General features: G+C 36.1%; 1 protein-coding gene across 1 annotated transcript in view; it reads right to left on the reverse strand.

The window, feature by feature from the left end:
• The window catches only part of kcnt2b (potassium sodium-activated channel subfamily T member 2b), a 187,749-nt gene that overhangs the window by 100,299 nt on the left and 68,134 nt on the right, over positions 1-19,316 (reverse strand). Inside the window, exons 2-6 of the mRNA XM_087245086.1 lie at positions 15,367-15,446; positions 14,988-15,087; positions 11,367-11,420; positions 6,365-6,413; positions 4,638-4,697 (exon numbers count right to left, since the gene is read on the reverse strand). Coding sequence (XP_087101212.1) covers positions 4,638-4,697; positions 6,365-6,413; positions 11,367-11,420; positions 14,988-15,087; positions 15,367-15,446 — 343 coding nt within the window. The remainder of the gene's footprint in view (positions 1-4,637; positions 4,698-6,364; positions 6,414-11,366; positions 11,421-14,987; positions 15,088-15,366; positions 15,447-19,316) is intronic.

Below are 19,316 nucleotides of genomic sequence, written 5' to 3' on the forward strand. Positions count from 1 at the left end.
ATTTTAATAGATCTCTTTGTATGTTAGCGTCTGCGGGCAATCATGTCTTGTGCTTTATCTCATCACTTAGTCCTTTCAAAACCATTGATTGTCACCAGCAAACTCTTCCTCACTTGCTACTGCTGCTGGAAAAAATAAAACAAAAACAAATCAAAACAGCAGAAGGTGGCTATGTTTGTTTTTTTTTTGGAACACTTGCTCACTTTTAGCTAGTCTAAAATCATCTACAAGACCTAACCAACTTAGACAAGATGATAAACCATTTCAGTACAGCTAACTACAGTAAATTACTATCTTTGGAGAGCTAGAAATCACACGGAACATATGCTGATGAACCATCTAGACCAGGGGTCACCAATGTCGGTCCTGCAGGGCCAGTGTCCCTGCAGAGTTTAGCTTGAACTTGCCTCAACACACCTGCCTGGGTGTTTTAGGTATACCTAGTAAGACCATGATTAGCTTGTTTCGGTGTGTTTGATTAGGGTTGAGCTAAAATCTGCAGGACTATTGCCCTACAGTAACAAGCTTGGTGACCCCTGATCTATACAGTATTTGGGCTAGATTATGGTCATTTATTACAGTACTTGGGCATTTACCATGAAACCAGCAGTTTGAACAAGCTTATGACATTCAATGAACACCCTTGAACACTTTCTATCAAGAAACTACATAGAATCTGCTGAGTAACCATGTAAACCAGTTTGATAAGTCTATGAGCATTAATGACCATCTCTGGGCATCTAGAAACCACACAGAACCATATAGATTAGTTTGGACCAGCTAATGTACCATCTAGAAATTTGGACCAATTTACAAGCACAAGTGGCCATCCGGGTCATCTAGAAACCCCACGGAACCATCTAGACCACTTTTGACCAGCTAATCACTGTATATGACCATCTTGTCACATCTAGAAACCACACTTCACTAATAAACCATCTGGAGTAATTTGGACCAACTTTTGACCAAATGGCCAAACTGGTCATCTAGAAACCTCATGCATGGAACATGTTGATGAATGTTGATGAGTGTTTGGACAAGATTATGATCATAAATGGGTATTCAACATAAGCAACATGGAACCATGTGACGACCATAAATGATTATACTTGAACATCTAGAAAACACATATAATAATCTTGGTCTATTTGGACCAGCTAATGAACGATATAGAGCAATTTGAAACAACAAATAGCCTAAATGGCCATCCAATTAATCTAGAAACAAACAGAGAACAAGCTGATAATCCATTTACACCAATTTGGACCAAATTATGGATAAAATGCTGTCCATTTTGAGAGTTTATGAGAATAAATGACCACCTCTGACCATCTAGAAACCACACAGAATCATTTAGATTATGTTGGACCATGTAAACACAGTAAGTGACAATTTAGACACATCTATAAACTACGATCAACCAGCCAATGAACCAAGTTGGAATAACTTTTGACCACGGCCGATCTGTTCATCTATAAACAACATGCTGATGAACCATATGGACCGATTTGGACCATATTATGGTCATAAATTACTATTCTTAAACAACTTGAAAGCACATGAAACAAATAGACAAATCATGGCAACCAGTTGGAACAAATTATGAGCATAAATGACCATTTCTGAATATCCAGAAGCCACATGGAACCTGATGACAAGTCATGTAGGTCATTTTGAAGAGTTACAATAAAAAATTATCCCTGCACATCTAGAAGCCACTTAGAACCATCTAGATTGCTTTGTACCAGCTAATCCCCTTTAAAAACAACACTTCACCAGCTAATGAGCAATGCATAACAATTTGGACCAGCTTACTACCACAACTGACAATCTTGGTCATCTAGAAACCACATGGAACATACTTATAAACCATCTAAAAATATTTGTTTTACATTATGACCATAAATGACTATTCTTGAAAAACTTAAAATCACATTAAACCAGCAGATGAACCATAGTGAACACTTTGATCAGATAATGAGCATAATAAATGACCATATTGGAACATCTAGAAACCACATGGAACCAGAAGATGAACCATCTAGACCAGTTCTATAAGTTTATGAGCATACTGTAATTGACAATACAGTAAATGAACATTTAGAAACTCCATCGAACCAGCTGAGTAACTGTTCAGACCAGTTTGATCAATTCATGAGCATAAGCAACCACCTCTGATCATCTAGAAATCATACACAATCATCTTGACAACTTTGGATCAACTTATGGCCACAAATAGCCATCCAGGTCATCAACAAAGCACATGAAACATGCTGATAAACCCTCTATACCAATTTTGACCAGATTAAAGCCATAAATGACTATCCTTGAACAATTAGAAACCACATGAAACCAGCAGATATTAACTAGTTTATGAGCATAATTGACTATCTCTGAACATCTAGAAACCACACAGAATTATCTAGATCTCTTTGAACCAACTAATCACCATATATGATTATTTTGACACATCTAGAAACCAGTCGATTAGCTAATGAACTACCTAGAGCAATTTGGACTAGCTTATGACAACAAATGATCATCCTGGTAGTCTACTGTAGAAATCGCATGGAACCATGTGAATGTTGATAAACCTATAGACAGATTTGGACCAGATGATGGCCATAAATTTCTATCATTGAACAAATTAAAACCACACAAGACCACAGTTTCAACTAGTTTCTTCTCAAAGCTACTCTATAAACCATCTAGCAGTTTGAACCGTTTATGATCAACAATAAGTATCTTTGAACATCTAGAAACCGCATAGGACCATTTAGACCAGCTAGTCACCATAACTGACTATCTTTACACATCTAGGGCCCTACCATACACCCAGCGCAAGGCGCAATGCAATAGTTGTTTGCTAGTTTCAGCTTGGTGCAAGAGTGGTTTTGAGGCGTTGCGCCACGCTGTTTAAATAGCAAATGCATTTGCACTCATATGTGCGCCCACAGGCGTTCTGGTCTAAAAAGGAAGGCGTTCTGAGGCGCACTGCTGGCACGTTGCTATTTTGAGAAACTATAATAGATTTTTTCTATAGACCAAAACAAACCCGGTCTAAAGACCAGCGCAGAGTTGCGCCTCGCTTACACACTGCTTAATACACACAAGATGTAGAGCAATACGCAAATATCTTTACATATGAAAAAAATTGTAATATTAAGGATATGTGTAGGATATAATAAGAATATATATAGGATATAAATATAAAGGATTAAAACATTACAAAACATATCATTTTCTAGCTTATATAAATATGACAAACCACTGCTTTTATGCTTTCTTCCTTGAGGGAGGCTTTTTTCAGTTCATTCATAACTGCATTTGTAATTTGCTTTTGTATATTATTATTATTATTAGCTGTATTATTTATTATATCCATATTTATATTTATTTTTCTAAAAACAAGCTTAGATTTGCCACCTGCTGGTTTTAGACCATATGGGGCACAGCATGTGTATTTGGATATAACTCAGGTTTTTGAACACACTTCGTTACTGTTGTTCATTTATTTGTTTGCTGGAAATTAGAACTGAATTTAGAAATGGTTTTGAAACAAATATTTTTGCTTAACAAACAAAATTAATTATTTATAGGCTAATTGATGTCTGTGCGTAAAGGTTTGCCTATCCACAAGAGCGAAAGTGAAACTAGGTCATTTATCTCTCATTCTCATGTGGTAGATGCTCTGTTTAACTGTTTTCTTGCTAGTGAAATGCTCAGTTTTTCCACTTACACCTACTTTACGTCATGTAAATAGCAAATGCACTTATGGCGCGACGCAACTGGCTCTTAAAGGGAATGGGAGATGAGACTCTGATTGGTTTATTCTCAAAACACACCTATAACGCATTAAGAAAATAAACTCAACTCTTTTAGACCATGCGCCATGGCGCAAAGCGGATTTTTCCGTCCTTATATTAGCAAAAATGCATTCTGACATGCCCTGAAAGTGTTTGCGCCCTGCCTTTTGCGCATGGGCCATCAAAATGGAGCCCCTAGACTTCACACTTCACCAGCTAATGAACCATGTATTGAAATTTGGACTGGATTATGACCACAGTTTATCATGTTGGTCATCTAGAAACCACATGGAAACATCTGATGAAACCTATACAAGTGTTTGGACCAGCATTTAGCCAAAACCCACATTTGAACATCAAGAAAACACAAGAAAGCAGCTGATTAATCACTAATGACTAGCTCGAACATTCATTTTGGTGAGATTTTATCAAATTATTAATGTCAGTTATGATTTTTTGAACATCTACACCATGGAACCAGAAAATAAACCAGATATTTTAGATCAGATTATGATTGCAAACATATATATTTCAATTGAAACCATCATAAATGAGGATTCAAGTTTTCACTATTAATATTAATCTCAATATTAATGTTAATATTTGAGAACAAAATGATCACACACTTGGCGTCTTGTGTGAGACAACCAACCAAATATCAGCAAACAAAAGTTTCTCCTTTGAAGGTGACTGAAAAGCAGACATGTGTTCTTACTAAATCATTTTTATCAAACAGGAAGCCTATACAAGCTAAAGCAGGCTTTCAACTCTCCCCATGTATTACAGTGCACTAGTGATAAACCACATTTCATCATGGGTTGTTTGACTCACCTTGTAGCTTAGGTAAACCAGCAACATGGTCTCTGAAAAACTGATGAATGCAACAAGCACCTGGAAAGAGGAGAAAATAGATAACAAGAGAGACAAAAAGAGACAGAGATGAGAGAGAGAAGCAGAGGCTGTGTAGGAAGAACAGCAGGAGCACAATGTCTGAGAATAAATTGCCAAACTGAGGTCAACACAACAATATAGCAAATATGTTTCTCTCTATGTCTAAGTGTGTGTGTGTGTGTGTATGTGTGTGTGTGTGTGTGTGTGTGTGTGTGTGTGTGTGTGTGTGTGTGTGTGTGTGTGTGTGTGTGTGCGCCTTTCACCACAGCAGCTTTTATGTACTGTAGGCTGATTTTAATTACAGCTGACAATATTTTGTTGTAAAAAAGAAGAAGGTCACATTAAAACTTATTTGGGAATGTTGTAAAGGCCAATGAAATGTTTAAAATATATCAGACACATTTTATTTTTACACTTTATCATTGCAGTACTTACAAGATACTAAGAAGTGTCATATAAGGTAACTACACCGGTTAAGGTTCAATTCAGGAGCAAGTTTAGGTGCCCAGTCATTACCTAATATTCAATTGGTGGCCTGCAGGACAAACCCGGCCCGAGGCAATTTGTTCCAGCCCTCCAAAGAGTGTGACGAAGACATCAAAAATAAATTTAGTTCAGTCGAAAAATGGCCACTATAGTAATGAAGTGACGTGCGTGTGTTCAATGCTGCACAAGCTGTAGTTAAAGGCTGTGCAGAAAGAAAGAGTCACCTGACATTAAGTAAGTGGCGCAAGCAGCCGAAAAAATTTGGATGTGTTTGTAGAATTTTTTATTCTTTAAACTGTACTATGCAAATTGTAACAACATCTCATTTTTTACAATGTTCAAAGTTTCTGCAATATATTGTCAACTGTTATTTAAACCAATAAAGGGGCTTTGATGTTATTGAGAAAAACGCATAGTCTGCTTTTACAGCTTGCTTTAGACATTTTAATTTGTCTTTTATTTGGTTAAGTATTTTCATAATAGTATTTTATAGTTTGTAGTTTTCTAATCGGGCATTCATATTGTGTGCAGATAATGTCCTCACCCCTAGAGACCAGCATGACATATTCAGTGTCTTGAACTCAGATGCCTCACTAAAAGCAGTCATTTCTAACTTTATTGTAGTTTTCAAACGGCTGTGCAAATAGTATATAGTACTGTCTTAAACATTTTCAGGAAGTGTCACCAAAATCTGACTTTTTGAATTGGAAAAAAATGTAAAGAATAAACTATCATAATGAAAACATGACAAAGCCGTTCAACTATCTTTTTACAGTTTTTCTCAGTGAAAATGAAAGTGTCATTGTCATCAAGATGAAAAGTCCTGACTCTATTGTTTATGAACAAGATAGTCAAATGGCTTTGTCATGTTTTCATTATGACAGTTTACTGACACATTGCAGGCATGTTTTAGCAAGTTGTTGGCATACTGTAACATGTTTCTTGCATCTTTTAATGTTTCCAGCAAATAATAACCTACGTCTTCACCTTGTTTTAGCATGTTTAAGGAGGATGAAAACATTGCTAGCATGTTTTATATAATAATAATAACTACTCTGCTTTAGTTGAAACACATTGTCATATTTTTTTCAGACTGTGTGTTTGTGTGTGTGTGTGTGTGTGTGTGTGTGTGTGTGTGTGTGTGTGTGTGTGTGTGTGTGCGAGTATGAATTTGTTCTGACCTGAAGAGCCCAGAGTGGCAGAGGCCTGTTCACCCAAATAATGAGGGACCTGATGACAGGAAGCCATTATTATGACAAAATGAGATAACGAAGGAAAGGAAAATTACAAATTAGAAATGCTCGGATCAAGAAGACGACCCATAATTGAACACATTTTTTTTCACCACACTAATTCCTAAACCCAATCCATGTATGATGCCTGAGCAATAAACAGATTGAAAGCAACATTTCTGTTACGAATGAAGAAATCAAAGCTGTGTGGGTTGTGTTTGCATTAAAGTAATGAGCACAGTAGCATCATGTCAGACACACAGCACTAAATGCTTACAGACTACCGCCAGGATTTTTGATGTTTAATAAATAGCAAAAACCCGTAGCGCCTTGTTAAACATGTCACAGAGACTTCTTGTGAAGCATCCCGAAGTCAATAAATCAATTTTACTGTTGGTATGAGACAAAACAGACAGAACACAACACATTTTCAACAAAAAGTCATTTGAATCACAGCCAGTCAGACAGTGATAGATGATCAGCTGCAAAGGGTGTGATTTTAGACCAATTATATTTTATGGGCAGAGCTTCCAAGTGCAACTTCACAGAAATTGAAAGCAACCCTTGTTGCAGTTGGTTGAAACAATCTGATTGCGTTTGCTGATTGAACTGATTGATTTTTTGCTTTTTATTAGGGTATAAATGTTATGGAAAGAGTAGCATTTGTAATATGATAATGTTGAACATTACTAAAAAGTCAGATTTGTTGTTAGGAGATCAGCATTGAATCAACATTTGATTACCAATAAGAAGGCTTCTGTTTACCACATATTTTTCATCAGGTTCACACCTTATAATATTGTTTTTTTCAGTAATGAAAAAATAGATCAAGATGGACATAAAATCAATTTTGTGCTGTGCTGATACGAAATTAATCTTTAGTTCTTTTTTTTTACCATTGCGGCATCTGAGTGAACTGAATGATGTGTAAGCAACATAGGCTCATTCTAAAAAAGGTAGCCCTATATACTTTTTTGGAGATAGAGAATTATGTAGCCAGAAGTACATGTTGCTGCATTTTGTCTTTATAACGATTGATACTAGGCGGTGTGATGCTGTTCCTTTTTGCACAGAACAGCTGATGACTTACCTCTGTCTGGATAACTTTACTTCTGTTACCAGTTTGTCCAGTTAGCTTACCATGTACGTAGACACAAGCCCCTTTCACACAGTAAAACCGGTAAATATTCGAAAAATTTCCAAAACGACTTTACCGTTAAATTCATAAAATAGGTGTTCACACAGGTAATGATGTTCCGTAATTTTTCCTGAATAGACCATACACACATCAATTCCAAAAAACTAAGTATATCTAACATCATTAACCAGAAGTGACCTATTAATGGCAGCGCTCGTATTTTTAAACATAGAAGGGGTCTGCCTTTTTTGATGGTTTTATTTTTAGCCTATATTTAGCTTAAGCATTTATGCAGCTGCTATGTGAGACATCCAAAAGCAGAAACGCAAACACATTTGACTATATTACAAATTATGTGGATGGATAAAGATTGTAAACTTTTATGATAATATAGGGAAACACTTTCAGAGGTTCAGATGTTTATATGTGTGTGTGCTGGTGCTCATAAGCTGCTTCATGTACACAAGCGTCCAGCTTCAAGGTAAACAAACAGCGGTTTATTATCAGCATTTTATTGATAATTTTTTACACAGTTGGCATTAAAAAGGAACAAAAAAATGTCATATGACTAACATCTAGCAGCTAAATGTGTCTGAAAAATATTCAAAGGCTTTTATTTTCATAAACTGCGTGGATGTGAATTTGTCTAAATGTTCTGATTGGCTGGAGTAGACGTCTCATGTTAGCGCATTTTAGACCTGAGCGCACACTTTAACGCAATCTTCCTTTTGCCTTGACATTGAGCAGCATTCCGGAAACATTACAAAAACAGTAATGTTACAACTTCTCTTTCCGGAAAATTGGCAGAACGAATTTACCAGTATTTTCAAAAAGGGCCTGTTCACACATACAGACGTTTCCAGAAAATTGCCGGTAATTTTCCGGAAAGGTCTGTATGCCTGAAAGGGGCTACAGAGAGGGGTTGACCTCAACAACAGCGATCGAGTCAAAAATAGCCTAAAAATAAAATAATCAAGTTAATAACAGGGTGAGAATGTGGTAAAATCTGAATCGCAAAAACAAATACTGCAAAGAAATGTAACTCCTCAGACATATTTCAGATTATATATATATATATATATATATATATATATATATATATATATATATATATATAAAGGGCTAGAAGGGCTGTTTGTGTCTAATAGAGGAAGTAAATGTTTTTTTGAATGACAAAATGTATGCCACATGATCTGTTGCGTTCTCAAGTCTGTGTGAGTCTTTTTCCCCCATTTTCTCTCTCTCTCTTTCTCTCTCTCTCTCTCTCTCTCTCTTTCTCTTCTCCTACTTTTGTTCATATCACGGGATTGGCTGGAGAGACGTAGTGCTTCCTTTAAAAGATGGAACAGTTGAAGAGAGTGAAGAGGGAGTTGTTGGCAAGTAGTTGTGAAATTTAATTGAACTGTTGTTGGAAAAATATTATTTAGGATTAAGCACTGGATGAGATCAGTAAAGCAGGCCACTGAATGTTTAATGCATCTCCAGCAACAGTTAAACAAAAGGTCAGATTTTCTATTGCCTCAGCATAACAAATGTGCTTTACAAACACAGAGACAGCAGCCAATTACAACATTTCAGATTGGGCATGGAACGACAACGGTCACATTTTCTGTAATAGCGTTTTTTATTTTATTTTATTATTTTTTTTATTAATGACTATTTTATTGAGTTTTTTAAATTTTATTTAGGGAAACAGTATCCACAGTAGAAATGTACCTTCCTCATCAAAAGCTACTTGTCAGTACATGATTCAGGTAACATGAAAAACAAATCACTTATAAACAAACTTCCAACATGCTATAGACCCGAACAGTGCAGTGACCTACTTTATATCCAAAGAAAAGAAAGATACCCAGAGATGACTTTCCAAGTAAGGAAATCTGTGTTTGTGAATCTAATTAAGACAGCAGAAGTCAATTACTTATTTCAATTATTTAGCCTGACATGTTTATTGTTTTAAAATATATAAATGTAAAAAATCTATATGTTCAGTGTGGAAAACAAATAGTTTTTTACACAGACATTTAAAAAGAAAATATTTTAAGAGTAGTAATTATACAATACTGTGAAACCGTGTTATTTTTACCCAAGGTTATCATACCGTTAGAGTCTTATACTGGCCCATGCCTATTTCAGATGTTTACAATATGGTCCGTCCACTAGTTTATCCATTAATGCACCCAATTTTGTTACTACATGTTCTGTTAAAAAAAAAAATCCCACCACTTTTTTTTAATTTTATTTTTTTAAATGCGCATGCTGTAATGTATTCGGTAAACGTGTTTCTTTTGCAGATTATGGAAGTTTATTTCTTATCAAATCGTCACCTTAATTAATTAATTATGGGGTGTTTCTTTTTTTCATGAGCTAATAAAAGGCAAAATATGCCAAGAAGGAGAAGTGCTTAACAATAAGCACTGAACACTTCACTACCTGACAAAAGTCTTGTCGTTCATACCAGCTGTAAGAGCAACAAATAATAACTTGACTTAGTTGATTATTTGTAAAGTGGCAGAAGGTAGTTTTTCTGATAAATCATCTGTTGAACTGCATCTCTCTCCTCAAATACGGCAGAGGACCTATTGGAATCAAAAGTTCCTGAAAGCAAAGAAGCTCCAGGATTAGCCAGCTCAGTCACCAGACATGAACATTATTGAGTATTGGCCGCAATTCCAAATTCAAGCTTGTGGCTTGAGGCTCAAAAAGAATTGAAGCTGTAATTGCTGCCAAAGGTGCATCAACAAAGTATTGAGCAAAGGCTGTGAATACTTATGTACATGTGATTTTTCTGTTTTTTTATTTTGAATAAATTTGCAACAATTAAAAAAAAAAAAAAATCTTATTGTCATTATGGGGTATTGTGTGTAGAAATTTGAGGAAATAACAGAATTTATTCCATTTTGTAATAAGGCTGTAACATAAAAAAATGTGTGAAAAGTGAAGTGCTATAAATACTTTCCAGATGCACTGTTTTTCAACATACAGTATGTTTTCCTGCAGTTTGTTGGTAAAATGTTAATTTTGTTTACATTTTAAAAGTTTAAAGTGATATATTTACTGTGTTTGTGTTTTAAAATATGATACAAAAATCTGGTAATGAACTGCTAGTACACCTTTATTTCTGTTATTTTACAGACTAATTCTCTCTTTGGTATTTTCTTTTTTTTTTTTTTTTGACAAACTACTAAAATGGCTTTAAAAGTCACATTGTTAATCTCCAGTGTTGATCTTCCAACATCAAAAACCAACAGAGAAGGAATAAAACTCCCATAATGCAATTCATAATCATAAATAAACAGAAAGTACCACAACACAAAATACGGAACCTGTGAATTAACAGATATTTTTACAGTGTAGCATCTCATGTCTTATGAGAAATGAGTATTAATATTGTTTTGTCTGTATATGTTTATATATACAGTGTATTTATTTATATACAGTGCAATATATATATATGATATTTTTGACAGTCAATGTAAAGGACTGACACTAACTTCCACATTATGAATCACCAATGATCGTAGTTTCTACTTAAGAAAAATTATCTTTAATGTTCTACTGGAGAAAAAGTCCACGTCTGCATGACCTTATATTTCATTTTATCCCTTTAGGATGCATATGCAATATCAGAAGATCTGGTAGTTCTATTTAAAATCCAGATATCCATCTTTAAAAGAGGAGACTGACATGCATTACAATTTTGTATTGATTTTCTTTACATGTTCTATTTTTGAAAGGCTATATGTTTGTATGTATCTGGCCCTCGGCCACTATCTTTATTTCTCATTACAAAGTCAAAGCCTGGACACTTACCAGTCAAAATGGCTTCTGTTGTGGGCAGAGGCATTCTGTCTGAGACAGCCAGGACTACAGGGAAATGAAACACAAACACACACACACACACACACACACACACACACACACACACACACACACACACACACACACACACACACACACATAGCAGTTTTTATGAATGGAGTTTCCAAAGGCACTTTAATATTCTTGAGATTGTGCCTCCAGATCTCACTTTCCCCTCATCCACCAACACTTTCTCTCTCTTCGACATCACGTGAACTCTTCTCTGAACTGAAAATAGAATTCACAGTTTTCACTTTTGACCATCCTTTTCCCTTTCTGACATTTTTTTTCTTTTGACTTGCTTTTTATGGCATAAGCTCCTTGCTATGCAGTTATACTTCACTTTGGCAGCAAATACTTTTTTTTTTTTTTGTTTGCTTGTTTTCATTGACACTTAGAGTTGTAACAGACTCTGTGTCTGTTTATAATTGTCTCTGTCTTCACATTTCTAATCAGTCTGTGACTTCCAGTGACACGAGTGACAACCACCTTTGGCAATGTGGCAAAGTGTGATTTTATGAAAATCAGCTGTGATGTACTGCAGCAATGACCAATGGAAATGCAAACAGCCTGTTAAAGATGGATAAAGTGATCAAGAAGAAACAACAGCCTCTATCAGTGACTTCAAGTGAATAAAGTCTAACTTAAATATACAAATCACACTGACAGTTAGCAATTAGCCACCAACAACCTCCTTATCACTGTGCTGTTGCTTCTTAGAAGGCCTTCCTCAACTAAGGTTTCTAAATAGACTGAGAGATTAGCCCCAGTTTATGAAAGACCATAAAGTTAAACTTTAACTTTGCAAGCCAACAGCTGCTGTTCTTTGAGAAAGCTCATATTGAAACAGTTTGTTAACTTGATGTTAGCATTTTGCTAAGCTGACAGCTAAAACTGAAAACTGTGTGAGCTGGGCTTTATGCAACACAGACTCATTGGAAATATGTGCCTCAGGTAATGTAATGCGTAATTTGACGTACGTTTTCCTGCACTTTGTAGGTAAAAATCACTACAGGCAGCATAAAAAAACAATATTTTCATGTGATTCTTTATGCAGTGCCAAATAAATATGAAAGAAAAGCCGCATTGTAATTCGATTGTAATCGAATGTGTTTTGTATCAATCACCTGCTTATCTCTTTTTGGATGGCTTTTTTGCCTTGGTCAGTTTGCTTAGTAGCTCATCTTGTAAAGTGTTGTACTTGGGATGTGGAGAAGTGGTTTTTGAGTCAAGTGAAGGAGGCTTACACATAACAGGTAAAAGTAAAACTATACTGCTGCAATGTGATTTTCTATTCACGTTCGCTTTAGTAAGCACTGTCGGTTGAGTTTAGAGGAAGGCTTAGATCAGTAAGGTGATATATGTGCAACAAGCCACAGACGCAAACAAAAATGACATGTAAATGGCATGTATCAGATTATGCAGCCCAGTTATGTATTTAAGATTCTCAAAAAATGTAGACTGCAGACTCTACTGCCTTTGTTATCTCAAACTGCAAGGAAACATCGCTGGAGCAAAATTTTAGCCTCAAAATTTTGTTTTTAATGGACTAATTTTTAAGTTTCATGCCACAAGATTCTGTTCAATTCCCACCAAAACTAGGTTCTGTTATCACCCACAGCTTTTGTATTTTGTGGACGCCAGCCCAGTTCTGTTCTTGTGTGATTCCTTCTCATTTTAGTGTCATAAGCCATTTTTCCAATTTTCAGAAACACAATGTTTTTGACTTCACCTTGTGGCATTAGTCACAGTATTTTATTTTTAGATATTTATGTTGGAAGGAATTCTCACAAGTCATTTATTTCTCCTGCTTCCCATGCTTTATATGTCATCCACAACTGCAACGTTTGATATTCAAAGCATTTTGAAGGACATTGAAGAGATGTTCCTCAGCATTTACTCACACTCAAGAGATTTGAAACTTTTAGGGGTTTAAAACATGTGGAGTATGGGGATACATTTGTATATATTTAAGGTTAAAATGAAACTTTTTGAGAATTTTGGTTATTCGGGGCCTGAAAATGCAAACTTCTGAAAACTCCAAAGTACTAGCTTTCAAGAAGGTTTTTGGAAAGTGATACCATATTACATAGTCAGTCTTTAGCATTGCACAAGTTATTGACAACAAAAATAGTAGGCTACAATTCGATTAGTGCAAGTGTTTCTTTATGAAGTAAAATCCCCACCTACTGGCCTGGCATACATAATACATATTTTTATTTAGTCTTTTTTAAGAATCTGTGGGAAGTGGAATGGTTTTGTTAACACTATAGTGAATGAGACTATTTACAACTGGACACTTCACGTGTTTCTTTTTTGATTGGTTAGCTGATAGTGAAAAGGGCTGGTGTTATGCCCTCTAAAATGCATCTGGATATAAATCCAATCTCATAAACCACTTCAGGAGGTGCTCTGGGACACCTTCCACGTGAAACTGGACAGGTCTAAATGCATCTGGTTGTTGAAGCCACATATATAAATTTAACTTTCCATACATTTATATGCAACAAGTCACAGCAATACAGGTCTGGGGGAATTTGGTATGTTTGTTTGGTTTTGTTCAATTTAATCTTATTAATGTTTTGTTTTTGGAAGAGTAGGCTATGCACAAATGAAGGTAAACCCTTTACATTTTTTGAATGACGAATTGCATTTATATGTACGACAAAAATAATGTTTATTTAGCCTGTAATGGTATTAATCGTACAGCCTTGTGCATTTTGTGCTGATGTTTTACTGCAACAGAAGTGAAGTAGCCTCCTGTGGCTTACATATGAAATGATTTGTATGCTGAAAATGATATATAGCTTATGTTGCTGTAAAAAGTTCTAATAATTCAATAAATTGTGGTGTATTTGCACTTTAGGTGGCATGGTGGCACAGTGGTTAGCACTGTCGCCTCACAGCAGGAAAGTCGCTGGTTTGAGCCCCAGCTGGGTTCAGTTGGCATTTTTATGTGGAGTTTGCATGTTCTCCTCGTGTTTGCATGGATTTCCTCCGGGTGCTCTGGTTTTCCCCACAAGTCTGAAGACAAAATCCAACGTCTCCACAAGGTTGGGGTACAACGTCAATATAATGTCATGTTGATGTCCTGTGCCTGCATGAGTTGGTGCGGCTAAATATCAACTTATTTCAACTGGCCCCGGGAGTAAGTGAGTATATTTGACACTTTAGTTAAAGAAACCAAGTTATTTTTATGTATAGCGTGGAGATTTTGCAGATTGTATTTCTATGTATCTGTTTAGCAGAGAAACATTTATGTGGCCAAACATAAATGAAATAGAGCTATGTGATCAGAGAAAACACATGAAGTGACCAGGTGTAAACAGGTCCTGTATATGAAACCTTTGAAAAATAATGTCATACCTCACACTCTCAGAAATAAAGGTATAATACCTGTCAACGAGGTTGCACTTTTTTAAAAGTACAAGTTTGTACCTATCAGGTCATCTTTTTGACCTAACAAGTACAAGCATGCACCGCTGGACTTTTTGTAAAGCTACTACCCCAGTGACAGAGTGTAAGAAGCTGAATAACTAAAACAGCTTTCCCGTTGAGTCCCATTAGCCTCACCAATCTCTTTCCTCCCGAGGGTCATCCAGCAGGACTCGTACAATGTACAGCAAGCAGCTCAGAACCTTCAGAAAGAAGTTGAAGAGTCGCACTCTCAAACCTGCACACAAGAGCGCAAGGCCGTCACCAAATAAGCATTACAAAAAGCTCCACAAACAGCAGACACACAAAGCCCAGTGCTTATGGACAGGACATGACAACTAGAGGACAGCACATCAAACGACCAGAAACATAAACAAGACCAACCAATTACCCAGCACCAGCTCCACAGAGCCACTCACAGGGGTCAACAGCACTCCACGTGAAAGCAAAAAAAAAAAAAAAAAACTACCACCTCACAGAACAAGAAAAGCCACAATTAGAGCCACCCCAAACTCACTGGATCTTTGGTTTTTGATGAAGAACAGCTTCAGGCGTTCCTTGAAAGTGTTTTCATTCACATAGAACTCTACCTGCACTCTAAAAGGAATGATGGCGATGTTTGGTTGGAGATAAACAAGAGATGGAGAGGGAAGGGGGGAGGACAGATAATAATGAAGTATGAGATGAAGTGTGAGAAAGGAGGCAAGAAAGTTAGACGTATTGCCATTGCAGTAATCATAAAAAGCAATCAATGGAGAGATAAAAAACGCTGTTGCTATTTTAAAATCTAATAGCTTTAGAAGGAAATGATGTTGCCTTTTGTGCTCAAGGCAGCTGCAGTTGACCTCGCTATCTACCTGACTTAATCCAGAATTATAAATGACTTCCACAGCGAGGGCGAGCGCATCAGGAGAAGTCGTAACTCTGGTGCTTTTCGTCCCCCTCTGCGCTCGTCTGCAAACTACAAATCTGCAACTCGAGCGATACTAAAGCTCTTCTTACAGTATATCTGCAGTGCCAAGATGCTGATCTCCACAGGCAATCATTCCACAACACAGACTAATAGGAATGTGTTTACTTGCACTTACAATGCTCTATATATCATTTGAAAGCAGATACGCTGTGGTCTTCTTTTGGTAAAGCAATTAAACCAATTCCACACTAAATTTGAGCTGTGGAATTGTCAGATTCTGTCTATGAAGAACACTTTGAAAGGTAGGGGGCATTACTGCTGCACATGAAGGCCTTTGAAAGACCCCAGATGACTATATTACTAATAGCAACACTTTGATGATCCCCTTTAGACATTCTTTTGACTATAAAAGGCCTTGAACTTCTTTTTGGCCTGATTTTTTATTTTAAATTAGGTCACACAATTATGTGTTCTCCATATTGCTTTTAGTATAATGGGCCTTTAATCTACTAACCTATCAGTCTTCTACTACTTAGTTAGACATTTTAAATACTCACTCCCATATTGTTCCTGTCCCCTGAGACCTTCCTTCATCTTTGGAACTCAAATTAAGATATTTTAGATCCTCGACAGACAGGAATTACACATAAAGGAACCCAAAAATTGGTCGAAAAATTCTGTGTGACTTTTGTGGTACTGTAACGATTATATGAAGCTTCAAAACTTTATTGTGCATCAAAATCACTGTAAATATGACCCTTTTTGCCTACATTCTTGAAAATAAGTTAACTTCTGTGTTATGGCTAATTTAACACATCTTGTGTATATGCGGCCAATCACTGAATTGAATGGGCATTATCAGTGGTTATCGGCTGATATATATGAGCCAGTGGGGGATATTCAACTGATTGTGTTTAAAAAGAAAGTGTGTTCTTTTTGCTGCTTACATCCCTCTGTTGGCTCTGTTCAAACTGTTGGCATCTGTTTTTTTTTTAATCGATGGAGAATGTAGATGCTTAGCTTGGTATTTGGAGTGGTATTGTGAATTATTAAGATAGTCATTGTGCATTTAGTAAGCGTTCATTGACAGCAACCATGTCCGACTACGACTTATTTTGCAAATTGCAGCTTTCAACAGGACTAAGTAACAATCTATTTGTTATGTATTTATTGAGTTGATGGGAATTGCAGTGATTTTGGTAAGGGCTTGTGTTTTTTGTGGCTTTTCCCTCTGGGTATAAATATGAGATTTCTTCTCTTTTTGTAAACCAAGATGCATAATTGTTTAAAACAAATCTATTAGTGATAATTATTCTGAAGAAATGTGCTGTAAAAGTTTGTCATGTTTTAATATTCAGTACATTACCTGAAAAAAAGTATTGATCCTATCCTTTTTTTAGGAAAAACAAAAAATAACTTGACTTCTAGACGATCTTTTTGCATCAGAACTGGCTTAAATGAAAGGCAAAGGCCTCTAGATTATGATACTTTACCCAAAAAAATATGATCATGCCTTAATTTTTTAAATATTTAATTAGGACAGTAAGGTCTGACTTAGACAAAAGTTTTGTCACTTAACAGAATTATTGTACAGTATAGAATAAAAAGTCATCATTATAGAATAAGGTTCATGTCTGGTGACCGGGTTGGCCAATCCTGGAGAACCTTGACCTTCTGTTCCTTTAGGAACTTTGACGTGGAGGCTGAAGTAGTGCTATCCTGCTGAATAATTTGCCCTCTCCTGTGGTTTGTAATGTGATGGGCAGCACAAATACCTTGATACATTGATACGGTCTGTGTTAAGTAGAATACCACATGAGTTGAGTTTAAAATAATACAAATTGTGTTGTTACAAAATAATACAAAACTAGACACATACCGTAGGTGTGTTAAGAATCTCTTCCAGGGAAAATTTAAGCAAAGAAAGTTTTTATTGTTTTTTTTTTTTATTATTATTATTATTTTATTTTATTTTATTTTTTTGGATTATGGCTGCAAGCACAAAAGTGTTCTTGGAGCTTCATATCATAACAGTTGAACCACTGAAGTCACATGGAATATTTACACCAATTTGTTTGGTTTCTTTTTTAGACTTTGAACATTATAGGATCATTGTTGTCTATAGAGAATAGAGAATTCATCTAAAATATCTTAATTTGTGTCCTGAAGATGAGTAAATGTCTTGGACTATTAAGGGTGAGTAAATACTACCTTCCATTGGTTAAACTAATCCTTTAATTGAATAATATACAGTTGAATAGTATAAAAATATTTAGTAGAATACTGTATTATATTATTCTACTGCATATTATTATTATAGTATTCTACTACATATTAGTATTATACTAAAATAGTATAATACTAATATACAGTATAATAGTATAATAATAATATACAGTAGAATTATATAACAATAATATATAAGAATAATACACAGTAGAATTGTATAGCAGCTAATTGTACAGTATATGACTATCACCAACTTTTTTCTAGATATATGCTTGTGTGTTTAAAGAAACTCATAATGCAAACATGATGTTGAACCAATTCCAGATAGCTCAAAGACATTTACATATTTGACACTTTGACACTTTTATCCAAAAATCTTACCAGGAATACATTCTGCTGTCACTCTACTGTTTGAGCTACAGAAACAAGTTAATAATGTTAATATGTTGGATTAACATTGCTTCACTGCATGCTTGATTTCTGGAATAACATTCATAATTTTAGCTGCTAGAAAAACATAACATAATCTTAATAATCTGTAACATATAGCTATTACTCTGCCACACTCCTCTATGAACAGAGAACGTTCGAGGTTACAGAAGTAACCCTTCGTTCCCCGAGGAGGGGAACGGAAGTGCCATAGAGTGGATTGATTGAATCCACGAAATGGGAGGATTCGGATCAGAAGCCGCTTGTCTGGAGAGTATTGAACGGGCCAATAAATGAAATTAATTGGCAGCATAAGCTTGCGCAGGTGTGCGGCATCTGCAACTATCTCAGCATATAAGCACACCTGAAGCCAGCAGACGCCATCCTTTTAAGCTGAAGAGACTTTCAAACAGCTAAGGGACAGTCATCATGGCGACGGAGTATGGCACTTCCGTTCCCCTCCTCGGGAAACGAAGGGTTACTTCTGTAACCTCGAACGTTCCCCTTCGGTTGGGGAACTTCAGTGCCATAGAGTGGATTGATTGAATCCACGAAATGGGAGAAGTATGGAAAGCGCCATAATGACTGCACCTTACCAACACCCCCGATGAGGAGATAGTCAAGCAAGCGTGACGCACCCACATCACGGGGGGCGCGGTCCTCCAACGTGTCCCTGGCCCTAATTTATCCTACTTCAACAGAAGTTTTACGGATTTAGATATATTTTTTGGGAAGTCGTGAGCATCTAGATAATTCTAGGAAATACGACAGTACGTTGGGAAGCGTGCAATCCCGATAGGGAGGACGATGCGGAGGCCATCCGTTACCCAAGGGGAGGATAGATGGCAGAATTTACATATGGACTAGCCCTAAAAAGGGGGAGTACTCATAGCAAA

The sequence above is a fragment of the Danio rerio genome, chromosome 3 (genome assembly GCF_052040795.2).
Source record: "Danio rerio strain M-AB ecotype USA chromosome 3, GRCz13ab, whole genome shotgun sequence".
Classification (NCBI taxonomy): domain Eukaryota; kingdom Metazoa; phylum Chordata; class Actinopteri; order Cypriniformes; family Danionidae; genus Danio; species Danio rerio.